At 54.1% G+C, this 16,265-nt stretch overlaps 1 protein-coding gene across 7 annotated transcripts in view; it reads right to left on the bottom strand.

Moving 5' to 3' along the window:
- The window catches only part of OSBP2 (oxysterol binding protein 2), a 194,947-nt gene that overhangs the window by 29,405 nt on the left and 149,277 nt on the right, over positions 1-16,265 (bottom strand). For all 7 annotated transcript variants that reach the window (XM_072803248.1, XM_072803246.1, XM_072803245.1 and 4 more), the window contains one exon: positions 975-1,231. In XM_072803248.1, coding sequence (XP_072659349.1) covers positions 975-1,231 — 257 coding nt within the window. The remainder of the gene's footprint in view (positions 1-974; positions 1,232-16,265) is intronic.

Genomic DNA, 16,265 nt, shown 5'->3' with positions numbered 1-16,265 from the left:
TTCCCAGCCTGCTCTGGGACTATAGCCTAGTCCCAACTCCTAGCCCTGCTCTGGTTTGACCACCTTAATTTGGAAGCTGGGCACCAGTACTGCACTAGTACTGCCCATTGTCTTTGGCCAGCCTCTAGGCAGCCTCTAGACAGGGCTGCTTCCCCTGAGGTGGCCTCCGTGTCCCCACACCTCCCCTCTCTGGACCTCCTTGCTCCCAGTGTGCCACCCTGGCCCTGATGTGTGGCTCCTGGGGGCTGTCCTTGGGAGGAGGCTGTTGTAGTTAGACCTGTGTCTGCAGTGGGGAGGCCTAGATGAGCACACACATCTTGGGGGGAAAAACTCACCAAGCAGGAGGAAGAAGGGCCCAGAAGCCAGAAGCATTATATTCTCTGCCACCATGGAGAGACCCTCCCGCTCCCAGTCACAGCAATGTGGCTTCCAGAATCCTGTGGAAAGTGGCGACCCCCGGGGCTGTGCCTCTCAGTTTACAGACTGTGGCTACTCATTTGGCTACTGTTGGGTTGGCATGACCCATGGCAGGCTCATCTTTAAGCTCCTCTGGCTAAGGGAACCCATAACGCCGGTCCTCCACCTGCAGACATGCCCCTGTGGTTACTGGGTTCTGCTCCTGTTGCTTCTGAGTGGTGTACTAGGGAAAGGAGCAGCGGCAGCTGTGGTGGATCAGTGTGGCAGCCTTGTTCCTAATGGGTGGGGCGGAGCCATCTGCTCAACTCAGGGCCCTGGTCTTCCTCACCTAGGCCCGAACCATCAGCAAGTCTCAATCAGGATTCTGCACCCCACTCTGGTTTCCACCAGAATTACAAAGAGGGCAGGGGGGCTTTGGGAAATGACCTGAAGCCATCAAAAAATGGAGCCCTGGTTTGTCAAGCCTCCTGGTCACCAGCTACTCAGGGACTGCGGTGCTGGTGACAAGGAGCTACTTCCCTTTTGGGAAGCTCTGTGCCAAGTGGGTGGGCACTTACATTGATCATAGCATTTGAGGTGATGCGGAAGAGGGTGGCTCGCTCGTTGACGACCTTCAGCTTCTCGCAGCTCTCATAGGGGATTTTGAGGCCGTCCAGCTCGCTCAGGGAGCGCTGGAGTGCAGCGCCGTGCTTGGCGATGAGGTCATTGCACGTACTGAGGTCATCCAACTTCACGGAGAGGCTCTTGATGGTGTAGTGTAGCTCACTCTTGTCAGCTGGAGAGGTGGTCTCGTCGTCGTCGTCCCCAGAGTCATCTGTGGAAAGAGAAAGAGTTGCCATGGTTGTTAACTGACCAACAGGCACCAAGATGCCTATGTGGCCAGGGCCCCGGAGGAAGGAGCAGATAGAGCCGCTCAAAACAGAGTGCCCTAGATGGTGCCAACTCCTACTGCCAGCCAGCCTTCCAGGGTGGGCACAGGCCCTCCTGGGTCAGTGGGAGGGGATAGGAAGGGGGGACCAGCCCCGCAGACAGTGCGTGTACTGCACTTTGTCTGGGGCAGGTTTGTAGGCACCCGCCTGTGTGCAGGGCCCCAGTCCCCTAAGCTGCACCATGTAGCCCAGGGTGCACCATGCTGACTGGAGAGGTAGAGACTGCTGTGAGGACCAGCTCCTGTTGCAGACCAGAGACCCTGGATAAAGGCCACCTCTTTTCCCTGCATCACAGGCCCAGCTTAAGCTGACCCACACTTTCCTGCCGGCCTCACTTTGTCCAAAGCTCTACACCCACGCCAGGGGCCCCCTGTGCCCTGCAACACTTGAGGCCTTTCCCACTGGTCCTCACTGCCTGGAACCTCCTGACACCTACCCCACCTTCTCAGAGGCCTCACCCCTACCCAGCCTCAACCCCCTGCCCCCTATCTTCAAAGCCTACCTGAAGACACTCAGGCCAAAGTCATGCTCCCCCACCCTGCTGCCACTCTGTGCCATCCTCCTATAGCTCCCTACCTGCCTCCCCTGTGGCATTTGTTGAATGCCTTCTGTCCAGACACTGGCTGTGGCATCTCCATGGCCTTGTCAGGGTAGAGACTATACTATCTCCCAGGGACAGACAGGGGGCTGAGGATCAGACAGGTAAAGTCATGCCCCAGGCCACCTGGTTAGTCTGCCTCTGTAGCCACCTTCTTTATGCCGGACCGCTGGGCCCTCTGTGAGTGGACCAGGTGTGTGCCCCCTCGTCTCCTGGCCGAGCCCTCTCACCTCTCCCAGAGCTGCCCAGGCGCCCTCAGCATGGCCCTTCTTGGGAATCTGGGGTGCCTTGGAGCCCAGCCCTCGGCCAGCCCTGCTTGTGTTCAAAGGGCTGCAGGGTCATGAGGACCTCAGGGGACGCACTGCCGCGGGTGGGGCATAGGGGCAGCTGGCGGGGCTCTGCTGTCGCTTTAGCACTAGGCACACGACAATAAAGAGGCAGACACCGCCATGTGAATGCCAGAGCCTATAACTGCCAGGGGTTTCTGCAATGTCTTGTTTTAGAAATAATCGGCACAAAACATTTTTTCTTTTGTAAAGGAAATCTATAACCCAAGATACAAAAATTTTTAAAAAGACACATGCTGTGAAGGAACAGATTTCTTCCCACGGTAGACAGGGTGCATGGGGGTGGCCATGGCTGTGTTTCTACTCTGAGCATGCCCCGAGCTGGTGGCAGTGCCAGGACAGCCAGCAGCTTGGCCCCTGAGTGGGTTGGACGCTGGGGGCGCAGCATCCACTGCACACTCTGTTCCCGCTGGTCACAGGGGCCGTGGGTCAGCATCCAGGCTTGAAACAGGCACTCTCCGTCCTCCCACCACAGCCAGCCCAACTACCGCTTGGAAATGCCCTGGTGTCTGGAGACTACCTGTGTTGCACCTGCCTCTGGGCCACTTGCTTGATCAGTGTGAACACAGCCTCACAGTGGTGGGTGGACAGTGAGAAATGAGAAAATGCACTTTCTTGGACACCAAGCCACCAGTTCAGGGTGCTGCTGATAAGGGGGCAGAGCCAAATCTGAATCCAGGTCTGTCAGGCATCACTCACTTATGATGCAATCTCCTGTCACCTTTCCGGGTTCAACACATGTAACAACCAGAATGGCCAACCACCGACCAATCAGAACAGAAGCTGCTGTGCGCTGGGAGGGGTGTGTGGGGGACACGCTGGCTGTGGGTCAGTCTGAATGGGACCCCTCCCATTCCCCCACCCCTGTGCTCTAAGCAAGAAGCACAAGTGGCTTAACTCTGAGCATCTGCCTGTATGGTAGGCAGAGATGAGTAACCACATTTCTCTTTAACTTGTTCATTAGTACGCCTTTAAAAGCAGTTCTTAGGGTCCAAGTTCAGGTCCAGCGGCCAGGGATGAGAGGATGTACTTGTTCTGCTCCCAAGTCATGGGCCGTGTTGTTGGGGAAGGGATGGGAAGATTCTATGGGTCAGGGGTTCCCAGCAGCACAGTGTGTTCTATGGGGATGGGCAGGGAGAGTCTCTCCCAGAGGAACAGTGAGATCAGGAGAGCGAGTGAGGGAGGGCAGGTGTGGCGGTGGGGCAAGAGAGAGGGAGGCAGTGGGTGAGTGAAGGAATGAATGATCTTGGGAGTTTCACAGGAGGCCTATCCAGGGGTTCTCAGTGGAACACACAGAGGAGCCAGGTCACACACAGGAATGGGAGGGCAGACTCTGGAGATGGGCATAAACAGTAGGGGTGAGGCACCGAGGAGCCAGCTGGAGAGAGGGGATGGTAAAGGGCCTCTGGCACAGCTGAGGAGACTAAGCTTCATCCCTTGGCAAGAGGGAGACTGTGGGCATTTGAGCAGAGATCCCTGGGAAAGATGAGACCAGTGACAAGTGGCAGGATGAGCAGACTGAAGGGACAGAGAGGCCAGAGGCCTGGCAGGGCCAGAGAAGCCACAGGAGGCCAGGGGCTGGAAAGAACAAGACCTCTGAACCCAGCTCAGAAGTGCTGATGGCAGCACCCACCGAGCTCCAAGGCCACAACTGTCTAGTGACAGCCATGCTCCCCAGCAGTCCCCATCCCTGTCCAGTCCTCAAGGAGGAGGGGGTAGGTGTCACTCAGAAGCTGACATGTGGCCCCGTTGTTCACTTTGCCACAGTGTCATGGGCTATTCAGACACCTACTGAGCATAGCGTTGTGAACCCCCCACTCAAGCCTGGGCAGAAGCAGAGCTGAACCACGAAGGGAACTCTCTGCCTCTGATATGATGAAGTCTGACCATGCTGAGTCTCCAGGTTTCAATCTGGGGTCAGGGATCCTTGCTAGGAGCAGACTGACATTAGAAAGAGAGATGAAACTCACTACTAGAGACATAAATAAAACTATTGAATGTGACACTACCTGAATTAAGAAAAAAGAATGAATGGCATTGAATTAGCTTAGGTTTTCTGAAGGATAAACCAACAGATAGATACCCATCAAGAGCCACAAGGAAGAGCCTGCTTCTTCCTTTGATGGGGGAATTCTACTGGCAGGGAATTTGGTCCAAAGGAAGGCAAACACTTGTATGCACAAAACTGTTCAGGCTTGTGGCTCTCAAGCTTCTGGTCTTGGGGCTCCTCAAGCTTTTATGACCTGCACGTCCCTTCTGTTCAATCCGCATCTCCACAACCCAGCAAGCACTAACCTATCCAGAAACATTAAAATCCTATGGAAGTTTTACAACTATTTTAATACAAGAATAACAGCAACCAAAATCTAAGGCCACATCATAGCCATGCACCTGGGCACAGCCCCTGGCCTGCCTCTAAGCCCATGTAAAGACCAAGACTTAGTACACTGAGCAGCTTTTGGGGGAGAGGGTGCCGGAGTGTCCTGGGGTGGTATAAAAAGGAGGTGTCAGAACAGGCTTGAAGGCTTGAGTTCCAGGTTCACATTGAACTCTGTGGCTTTGTGGGGCTATCTTCCTTCTCTGAGCCTTGGAATCCTCCTGTGTACAGAAGAACACCAACACCCACATCCTGGGGTTGGGGGGCACCTGGGTGTCAAGTGGGCCGCATCGGGTGGGATTATCCCTCGCAACAGCCACACTGAGGGGGATCTCTGTGCGTCTGGCCTGGGAAACAAGATGTAACACCAGCAGAAGCACGCCCTGGTTTTCTTTCTTTTTTTTTTTTTTAATTTTATTTATTTATTTATGATAGTCACAGAGAGAGAGAGACAGACAGAGACATAGGCAGAGGGAGAAGCAGGCTCCATGCACCGGGAGCCCGATGTGGGATTCGATCCTGGGTCTCCAGGATCGCGCCCTGGGCCAAAGGCAGGTGCTAAACCGCTGCGCCACCCAGGGATCCCACGCCCTGGTTTTCATGTGCCGGCTGAACCCAGTGCCTTTCCGTTACCTCCCAGAAAAAGCTGGTCCTTTAAAGAAAGGAAGTCTACATGAGCCCTGGGAGGGTGAAATGTTTCACCAGCCAGGACACAGTGCAGACCTGGGCTCGGGCCCACCCAAGTTTCAGTGGAGACCAGAAAGGAACCTGTGGATGCCTAGCAGGTGGTATCTCTGCCTAAGGCCCAGGGGTGAAGCCAGGAGTGGGGGGTGGGGTGGAAAAGCTGCACTGCAGATGTGCTGAGGCCGGGAGGGAAGCGGGGAGCTGGCCCCAGGCTCAGAGCCGTGGTGGCCCATTGTCTCGGTTGTCTGTCCCTCGGGGCTGCTGTGCAGAGCACCAGGAAATGTTCTACTTTTCTGGGCCTCTACTCCTCTTTGCTGTTTTGTCTCTGTTCAGAACAACCAGTAGAACTTTTGAGAAGGCCGACTCTGGCCCTCAGACAAAGGACAAGTGTCTAACACTGAGGGTAGCTCCAAGGACAAGGGGAGGTGATGGAGCAGCATGGCTCCCAGTCCTTACTGTCTTCTGCTCCACTCCTCCCATTTTCTTCAGGTGCTGTCAGCTGATACCAGAGTAGCAAAAGTGTTCTGGCAGCCTCTCTGGGCCATCAGGTGACAGCACTGACGGAGTGGCCAGGCTGAACCCAGGACTGGCCCCTGAACTCCCCCCGGAGCATGGACCACTTGAGGTCATGCCCATGGCATCCAGGCCCATGCCTTTGCTTTCAGATGGGAAACCTGAGGCCAGACAGAGGAGAGTAGCTTAGTCAAGGTCAGACACTGGAGCAGCAGCAACGGCAGTTGTAATTAGCTCTTACTGAGCCCTCCTCTGTCAGCTATGGCCTTGACCATGGGCAGGCTCTTTACAAGTGGCTAGGATGCATTTGTGGAGGCTCAGAGCCTGGGTCCTGGAGCAGATGACCCAGATGCCTTTCCTAGGAGGGGAGTAGGTGGGGGGCACTGCTTTGCACCCCTGCCATCAGAGCCTCCTCCCCAGGATGCCAGCCTCTGGTCACTGACACCCATCAGCTGCTGACACCAAGAGCCCACAGCGCTGGGGGGCACTCAGATCTGCAGGGGCGGAGTGTTGGGGCTCACTTTCTCCTTCAGCACAGCCCAGGGGTGGGAGCAGGCAGGAGAGGATGAGGGACTGCCTTTACTGGGCAGCAGGTGTGAGCAAAGGGGCCAGTGAAAGGACCCCGAAGTGCACATGGCACCTGCCCTTTGCTTGGTGAGGATCTTTCTGCCCATCCTTCCTGTCAAATACCGACCCCTCCACTGGGGTTTATCTTTCCCCTTCTCTCCAGGACACGCCCCGTCACACTGGCTCTACATGCCCAACACTGCCTGCCTCCGCTGAACTCCCTGCAGTCAGCAGCTCTGCTTCACTCATTTGGCTTCTGACTGGCTCTGCACCCAGCTAGTGCCCTCCAGAAATGCTGCACAGATTACACTCAGACCCAACTTGGGTTTCAGCATCTCAGGAAGCAAGCTGGAAGAGGCAGCTTCCAATCGCCCAACAATGAAGCAGCTGGATAAGAGGGCAGTGTCCTAACCTTGCACCTTTAGTACCCTCGTTTTACAAGTGAGGAAACTGAGATCAGAGCAGGATGGGTCCTACATGAGTGAGTGGCAGGGCTAGGAGGTCACGTTCCCCCCTGCCTTGCCATAATGGCCATTTCCCATCCTCCAGTGCAGGCCACACTGAGGGGATCTCTGTGCAGTGGGCCTGGGAGATATGCCATACGGCCAGGAGAGGACACCCTGGCTTCTGTGAGGCCATGTATGGACTTCTGGTCCCGGGGTGACCACCCACTCTCACCCTGCACAGTGGTTTCTCTTTTTCATGGGACTAATGCAAGCATCTCGCCTTGCCCTCATCCTGCTGGCCTGCATCATCTCACTCCCTCTCTGAGACTGTCAGGCTTGCCAGGAAGAGGACAGAGCCAGACGGTCTGCACTGAGAGTGCCCTACAAACCCCACCACGGTGCCCTCCTCCACAAGAGGGCCAAGGGTCAAGGCAGGAGGCCTCTGGACCAAGACCACCAGAGTCAGGGTAGGAGCCCACATTCCTGCATTGCTGACTTCCAAGGGCACTATTCACAGAGGAGTGACGAACTGGAGGGACTGTGATGCGGGAAGGACAGGAGAGCTGCAGGGGGCAAGAAGAGGGCCCCTGGCAGGAGGCCGGCAACAGGGGACTTGTACCTCCCCATCCTCCTCAGGGCCATCGGTCATGCCTGCTTTGCAAAGGACAAGCCACTGTCCTGCTGTACCTCCCAGCAGTGCTGCGAGAGCGCATGGTTCTGAACTCCTGTCCTGCTTCCTCAGGCCTTGCTGTGTGCACCGCCAAGCCCGTCATGCTTCTAATGCTCACATCAAACCTCCACAGCAAAGTGACCACGCAGGAGCCCGGGGAGTGGCTTTGCCATCTGCAGAGGCTGTGGCTTCGGAAACAAGGGCACTGTGGACATGCAAGACAGAGAAGCCGACTGCTCTTCATCTTCCCCAGAGACAATGCAGCAGGGCCAGAGGGCCTGCACTTTCTAAGGAAAATGACTTCTCAGTAACTGCCAGGGAACTTGGCCTGACATTCCTCAGCCAGTGGCACTCCCAAGCCTCCTTGGCTAAAGCAACAAAAGCAAACAGCAGCTCTAAGACTGCAAAACATGAAAGAACAAATCGATCTGACCTCTGAGGCAGACTCGGAGCTCAAAACAAGTTGCAGGCAGCCCTCGGGTCAGTGGGACCATGTGAAACAAACAGGCCAGCCTATTCTCGAACACCACCATTTCTAGAAAAGTACTGATTCCTAAAATACCCATCAGTTTCCACCAGCTACACCCAAGAATGGATTCTTTTTGTTTGAAGAGAATAAATCCTGGGGCATCTGGGTAGTTCAGTCAGTTAAGGGCCCAACTTATCCTGATTTCAGGATCATGAGATTGAGCCCCGAACCAGGCTCTGTGCTGGGCCGAAAGCCTGCTTAGGATTCTCTCTCTCCCTCTGTGCCCCCCTCCACTCTCTCAGTCTGAGAAAAAAAGAAGAGAATAAATCTATAAAACTGAGGTTACCAATATTCTAAGGCAGCAGTCCCAACTTCTCTGTCCACGTTGGCCAGGCCAGCAGTGTCTGGCAGTGGCCTCTCATCCATGGCCAGCTCTCCCAGTGTATGAGTTTCCAACCTTTAGTTGCCATACTGGCTTGACCAGTCCTCCCTTCCCCCGCCCCCATTCATGTCCTCCTGGAATTTCAGAATGTGACCTTTTTTAGAAGGGTTGTTACAGATGTAACTGGTTAGGATGAGGTCATCCTGGAACAGGGTACCTCCTTATTATGGCCTTATGATGTCCTTATAAGAAGAGGAGAAAAGATACTGAACTATATGACAGAGAGACAGACTGGTGGGGCAGACACGTTTACAAGCCAAAGAATGCCAAGGATTGTCGACAACACCAGAAGCTGAGAAAGGCCTGGAGCAGATTCTCCTGAGGCCTTCCAAGAGCATGGTCCTGCCAACACCTTGATTTCAGATTTCTGGCCTCCAGATCTGTGAGAGAATAAACTTCTGTGGTTTTATGCCACCAGTTACGGTAATTTGTTATGGCAGCCCTAGAAAATACAAACAGTGGCTTAAAACAACACGCATGCATTACCTTCTGGCCATGGAAGTCATGAGTCTTAAGATCAAGGTGTTTTAGGGCCCTGAAATCGGCCCTAAAGTCAGAGCTGCATTCCTCCTGGAGGCTACCTTTTTGGGCTTGTGGAGGCTAACCACATTCCTTGGGCTGTTGCCCCTAACCCCCTCCTCAAAGCCAACAGGGTAGCATCTCCCTGACTCTGACCCTCCTGCCCCCATCCTATAACGATGCTTGTGATTCTATTGGGCCCACTTGGATAATCCAGGATAGTCTCCCCATCCCAACGTCCTTAATCACATCTTGCAAATCCCTTTGCCATATAAAGTAATCTACACAGAGGTTCTGGGAATTAGGACTTGGATGTCTTTGGGGGCCATTATTCAGCTACCACACCAAGTAGCCATGGCTGAGCTCAACACTAGGCTCCGGTCATGGATCATCATGTTTGACTTACTGCCCTGGGGTGTGGTCCCTAGATGTTCTCTCGTTAAACATGGAGACCCTACCCGGGCATAGACACCTCCCAAATCCCTGTGTACCACCCTCAAAGCCTGGCACACGTGTCTTCCTACTGCTCAGAGAGGAGCAGGGTTGCAGGCCAGGTAGTCTGGCTTTGACCCCATGTGGCCTTGGGTAATACACTCACCCACATGCATGGGGATAGCCATACCTGCTCTGGAAAAGGAGTTAAGTGACTGGTGTGCAACCAGAACAGAGCTGGGACTTACTGGTCCCCAGCCCACCCAGACCCTGGTCATCCTTATCAGTACAATTCACTCTTGCACAGAACGAGTCTTGAGTTTGCTTCAAATGGTAGAGGTGTGGAGCTGAACAGGGTTCCGGTGTGCTGGCTGTGCTCCCTGCCGCTGTCCCCCACTCGGCGATCTCCTCAATGCCTTTAATTATCAGCTCAGGCCAAGGAGCCCAGTGGGGACCCACACCAGGGCTGGGACCCTGTTTCACTCTCTTTTACAGGGGGACTCCTGGGAAGGAGTGGGTTGCCATGGAAACATTACAGTGGAGCCAGGTAGGCTATTTTTAGAAGTAGAGCTTTTTTTTTCATCTTTGGAGGAAAATGGATCTCTGTGTCCCCCTCCACAGGTGGGGAAGCCCTGTCAGGGGGCAGCAAACATAAGCTTAGAACCAAGAAACCAAAAGGCTGCACAGACTGGGTTGGAGGGGACAGGGAGACATGGTGGGGATGTGTGCCCCATTTTGTACTATCTCTTGCTTTTTTCTCTGGGAAGCCTGGCTCTGCCTTTATCTGCCCATGAGCTCCTCGGGGACAAGGCACAAGATAGCCACGCACCGTGCTGGAGATGAGTGAGAACAGCTCTGACTGTGGAGGGGCCTCAGGACAGGCAAAGTCAAGGTCAGAGGAAGTCCAGCACTCACTCCTCCCTTTGCACCTGCACCCAGCACTAGGCTGGATGAGTTGTAGGGGTGGGGAGTATGGAGGTGGTGCTGAGATGGGTCCTGACTGCAGAGGGAGGGGACAGACTATAGAGGTGCAGCAACAAGCACAGGGGCCCCCCAGAGTCCTGAGCAGAGAGGAATGTCAAGGAACATTCAGAAGGCCAAAAAGGCAGGAACTCCCCACCCCACACCCCATGCTCCATGCCCAGCAAGGCCCGGGGCAGCACCTGCCTTTGTCCCATGTCTTTTCTCTTTCCTGGCTCTTCGGCTTGCCCTGTGCACAACCCCACCCCCGTGGAGACCACACGGTCTCTGTGCTTTTCCACTTCTCCATTCCCTGCATTTCTTTCCTCCCTCGACTCTGTCTGGCAGATGGCTACACACATTGTCTCAATGTCTGTGTGTCCTTGCTCCCCCAGGCTGGCCCCACTGGCCCTGTTCTGGCCTTCCACAAGAGAGTGGTGAAGGATCCCACTGCTGCCACAGTAGGGAATGGGGTGGGGGGAGCCTGTGTTAATGCAGCATGGGCTCCACTGCACCTGTGGTCTGTGACCCAACTGTCCAGTGACAGCTGATGGGCACTCACATCACCAGCAGGACTAACTCTGACCCAGGGGTATAGGCCAGGAGCACGGTTAATGGGGACAGGTACTGCTCCCTTCCCTCCCTCAATGGCCACACCTCCCAGACACCGGCAGGAGGGCTTTCTTTCCTCCTATCCTGAGCAGGAAGGTCTCTGCACAGGGAGTGCATCCTAGTATTTTGCAGTCTGGCTGTGCATAGACACCTCACTGCAGGGCCTCAGAGAAGACATAGACATAGAGGTATCGCATTTAAATGGGAACCGCGGGGGCACTGCACTCTTGGCAAAAACAGCCTTTCCAATCCACAGTCTTAGCGCCTCAAAAATCCAATTACGGCAGGTTTAGTGATTTTTATTGAAATTTCGGGAGGTTTGTTAAGCTGCTGGAATTTGATCGCAGAATCCAATCAGCCGGCTGCTGAGAACAGAGAGAAACAGGCCCTGAGGCAGGTCTACGGGATGTCAAATGACTTCAGTGGGTCTGAGAATGAACAGCCGGGTTGCTCAATGGCTGCCTACTCTGAGCGTCCATCTGTTGTGTCATTCCCACATACAACACAGTATGCGGCACGAATCACACCCCAAAGAGGGAAGGGTGGCATGGAGAGTTAAGGATCATGTCCAAGACCCCAGGCTCCCCAGAGGGGAGCTGGACTTGGCAGTGCAGTCTTTACAGAGAGCCTGGTGGCACCTGCCACGACAGATCCTAGAGGCTGGCCTGCACCCGGCACTGAGTGAAGCCCAGGCCTGCTGGGGCCCTGGCCTGGCCTGGAGGGCGTGGGCAGGGAAATGAGCTCTGCCTAGGGGCTCATGCTGGTCCTCTGGTCCCTGGCCCTAGAGGAGGACCTGCCGGTCCTCTGCTACACTGAGGCAAGGCTGAGAGGTCTTTGGGAGCTTCTGAGAGAACAGGGAGCCTGAGACCTCTGATGGAGATCAAGCTCAGGAATCCCTGGTGACGGTGTCAGAGAGGGGACTTCAAGTCTGGGGAGGGGTCCTAGGAGGCCGCCTACAGGAAAAGGAAGGAGCAGGAGCAGCAGGTTGGAGCACTGAGTATGAGCACCCCTAAAGTACAGTGCTTGAGGCAGGTCAGAGGGCTCCATCCTGGAGAATGAAGCATGTGGCCCGAGTCAGATGTGACAGGGGGCCACTGAGGGTTCGTGGGCATAGATTGGCCACCAAGGCCCTGCCAGTCCTTCCTGACTGGGGACCCTGGAAGGAAAGCAGGCCTGTCTTCCCCAAAGTAGGTCCTGTGGGACACTAGTCCTGTAGAGAGCTCTGCAAAAAAGGAACCAGTGATGATTTAAAAAAAAAAAAAGCTTTGGAAAATAGGATGAATGATGTCCCTCCCCAAAGGGGCAGGTGACTGAATACTCAGAGAAGCTCAGACCTGAGGGCACTGGAAGGCGTGTCAGGATCTATGTGGATGGAAAAATCAGATAATGATAAATAATAAATTGTGAGACCTTGGCAGGCAGATAGAAAACACAAACCAGAGCACCATCGTAGTCTTGGCCTTTGGTGGCTCATTTGAAAATGAGACTTTGGTGGCTCATTTTCCCTCCTCTTTCATTGGTGACCAGCAAAGGGTATGTTAAGGGCATCAAGGACCTGGTAAGACACATCTGGGCTCTCTGGCAACCTTCCCTGGAGAGGCATATGGGGTGACACCCTAACCAGGGACAGTTATCAGCAAGGCCCAGGGATAGGGCCTGAGGGATGGATGTCCTGGGCTGATAGAGAAACTGGGCTTTGCTTTCATTCTACTAGAGCTGCAAGGGTCAGAACCCTCATCCTACAGACACATCTTTGCCAGAAAAATACTCCCTGGGACCCCTCGACTGGCTATAGACTCCAGCAAGCAGAAGGCGCAAAAATCCCCAAGGGCAAAGAAAGCCATCTCCTTTTCTCTCACTGCAGGGGGCTAGGGCCCAGGGTCAAAGCCAAGAGCCACAGTGAAAGGTGAAAAGTAAGCACACATGAGTGACAGGATGCCCACAGAAACTGGTGCCTCCCCGACACGGCAGAAAGCTGCGACCAGGAGCCACACTATTCTCAGGATGACGAACAGCTCTGGAAGCAGGGTCCACCTCCTCCAGGGAAATAAACACTGGCACAGAAACGGAACATAAAAATAGAGGCGCGTGCTCCAATTATGGCAGCCACTGTGATGCCGAGGACAACTTGCCACCCACAGCCTCCTCCACCCGGCAGCATGCCCAGCCTACCGCTAGCTTCCACTCTAACCAGGGTTTCCGGGTGGGGGGCAGGGGTGTCTCTCTGATGGAATAGAGGTGCTATTCAGGGAGACGACCACCTCCCAGGGCCTCCGGTTCACTCACCTGCCTTATTTTGGCTGGAGTCTTGCCCCAGGACCCCAAGGTGCAGAAATGGGCTGGGAATGACCGCCACCTCGAGGCAGGTACATCAGGGCCGGGCCTAGTGCTTCTGCAGCCCACTCACCTGTTGTAAGCTGACTGGGGCAAGGAGTTGTGGCTTCCACCTGAGCCCTTGGTTCGTGGCCATGGGATCAGCGAGAAGGAGCCTTAATGGACAACAAGGAATCCCACTTGTCTGAGTCTTTCAACTCACTTGGCACAGACATGTACCTCAAGGCGGAAGCAAGGGGAACTAAATTCTAAAGCAGGGTCTGGCAACCCACACCTGAAAACCCTCTGATCTGTCCCAGAGGGAGCCAGCGCTGTTGAGCAGGTCACTGGAAACTATTAATTTACATTTTCCTGGCCTGAAGACAGCCACAGCTGCTTATCCTTGGAAACCATCTGACGTCCATGTAATCACACTAAAGAACTTTCCACGTGCAGTTGCCTATAGGCGTCCACCACAAGGAGTGAGCTAAAGCAGGGGGCCTGGGGTGGGGAGAAAGGTCCTATTACCTAGGAGCCAAGTCAGCTCGATTGGTCCCCACATCCCGAGCCAGGTACATAGGAAGTGCTAACTAGGAATCTGTTGAGAGAATGGATGACACTAGAGACAATGGGTTGGAAAAGTGTTTTGTGAACTGTGGCAGCATACAAGTGGGAGCAGTGAGGATTGTGGTGCTTTGGGATTAGGAGAGGGGTCCAGGTGCAGAGTTTTCCTCTACGCTGCCTCTGGTTTTCTCGGGCTACTACAGGAATCTGAAGTGAAGTGAATCACAACCCAGTTGCCCTGTGACCCACTCCCTTGACCAGACTTCCTTGCACAGTTGTTGCGTGCTCTGAGGCAACATGATCAGGGTCCCGAGGGTAAGGGGATGAGGAAAACAAAAGAAAAGTAAAGAGATGGGGACAGGAGGGACACAGTGGATGATGTCCAAGCAGTGTCAACTTTATTCAGGGTTCTTACGGTATTATATAGCACAAGCAGAACAAAAATAAAGGAATACCTACATGCATGACAAACCCTACTGACACAGGAGGGTCCTAGTTAATAGATAAACATGCTATTCTAGGTACATACACTCAAAAGGACAATAGATATGATTAACAGACCAGTAAGAATAGCACAGACCCATATTTAACTTTACTACCAGGCTAGAACACATTATATCAATTGTATTATGTGGGCGATCACGTAAAAGTGAGCTCCGGAAACCATTGCTCAAGCCCTTTCTCAAGCGTCAACCAACTATTTACCCTTTGGGCTCCTGAGCCTTATGAGTAAAGGAGGGACGCAAGTCCGAGCTTGGTTTGGTTTAGTAGCTCTAGCTAGTCCGTGGCCGTCCACACACAGTCCTTGCAAAGATCCTCTTTTCCACCTTGCACACGTTCTCCAGGTGCCCTCCCTCCTCTTCTGACTGCAGGGTGGCAAGTAGGGGGCCCTGGCCCTGGCTGAGCTCTGCAGGGTCAAGGGGTGAGGGAGAGACCCACAGTCCCTGTGGAGGGGGAGTCTCAGACTGTGTTCCATGTGAGGCAAGACAGGCAAATGTGTGTCTTAAACAACAGGATAAAACATCCCTTCTCGTTTAATTGCCCAAGTAAGAGATGTTTTCCCCTTTTAGGAGTCAAATAGACTGATCTGTCTTACCACTGTGGCCTTGTACAGTTATGTAACATCTTAAATGGGTGAATGCCTACCGAGTGCTTAGCACCGTGCCTGGCCTACAGTGAGGCCACAATTATCAGGCGTTATTACCTGCCTATAAAAACGATCCACACTTGTAGAAAAATGGAAAAGCTCTATAGAGAAAAGCAGGAAGTAGCAAAGAAACAATCTCCAGCAGTTCTCCTCTAGATAGCCTCATCTGTCTGTCTGATGCTATGGCAACCCCTCCCTGCCCACTCAAACGTGCTGCATGGGACACGGGCTGCCTCCTTCATTCCAATTCCGTGCCAGCCAGGTGGCCACAAACACCCAAATAAGAGGCCTTTCTGGGGCCAGGAGAGCAGGTGGGAACTCTCGTCATTTGAAAGACCTGTGCTCAGGGTCGCAGCCCACCTGGAGCCAGGCTCCCTCCATTACCAGCTCCCTCTCCATCTGCATCCCTGGAGGCGTCCCCGTGCCCTGCCCAGCATGTGAAGCCTGAGCCAAACAACAGGCTTACAGAGTGGAGAACCAGAAGGCAGAGGTGCCACCTCGGGAGGGCCTGCCTCTAATGGCAACACCGGGAAAGTACACTTGGCGACAGAATATGTTCAAAGTAAACGAGCCCAGAGTGAGGCTGTGAGAAGGGGTGGAGGGGGTGGGGATTATTTTGGGGGAGGCTATTTTAGCTCCTCCAGAGCTCCTTTTATACCTCTCCTAGTTCTGGGTCACTGTCCGAGCAGCTGGGAGCCTGGCACATGCTCTATCTTTGTTGCCACCTGAACATTCTTCCTGGAGGATATCTAGGGCAGTGGGCAGCCCTCCTTTGTGGGGGTGACCCAGAACTGATGGGGAGAGGCTGATGCAAGGGTCAGGGAGGACGTGGAAGGTATTCCTACACCCGAAAGACTTTGAGGCCTGTCCAATTGCCAATAGAGTTCTTTATTTTCTGTTGTCTGCATCCCTAGGTCATTAGGGAGACCACTGGGTGGGCAGGTCCTTGCTTTAAGTGCTGATTTGGACACAACAGGCTGTGTGACTTTGAGCAGGTCCCTTTCCTCAGTGTTTGCTCCTGTAAGAGAAGGCCCTCTACTGGGCAGACCCACCCCTCTGCAGAAGGCCTGCCAACTCCAGTCCAGGGCCTCAGGGCTGGGGTGAGGGGGGTGGGAGAGGGGAGCGATGACACACTCAGGTTCTTGTGCTCTGGGAGTGGGAAAAGGAGGACATGACCGTGTAAACAACTGCAAACAACTGCGTCCCCTGGATTTGACAATTCAGCAGAACTGCTCATTTATGAGGAAATCCTGGGAGCC

The sequence above is a fragment of the Canis lupus genome, chromosome 27 (assembly GCF_048164855.1).
Source record: "Canis lupus baileyi chromosome 27, mCanLup2.hap1, whole genome shotgun sequence".
NCBI lineage: Eukaryota > Metazoa > Chordata > Mammalia > Carnivora > Canidae > Canis > Canis lupus.
Note: the sequence above shows the minus strand (reverse complement) of the source record. Positions and strands in the feature narration are given on the sequence as shown.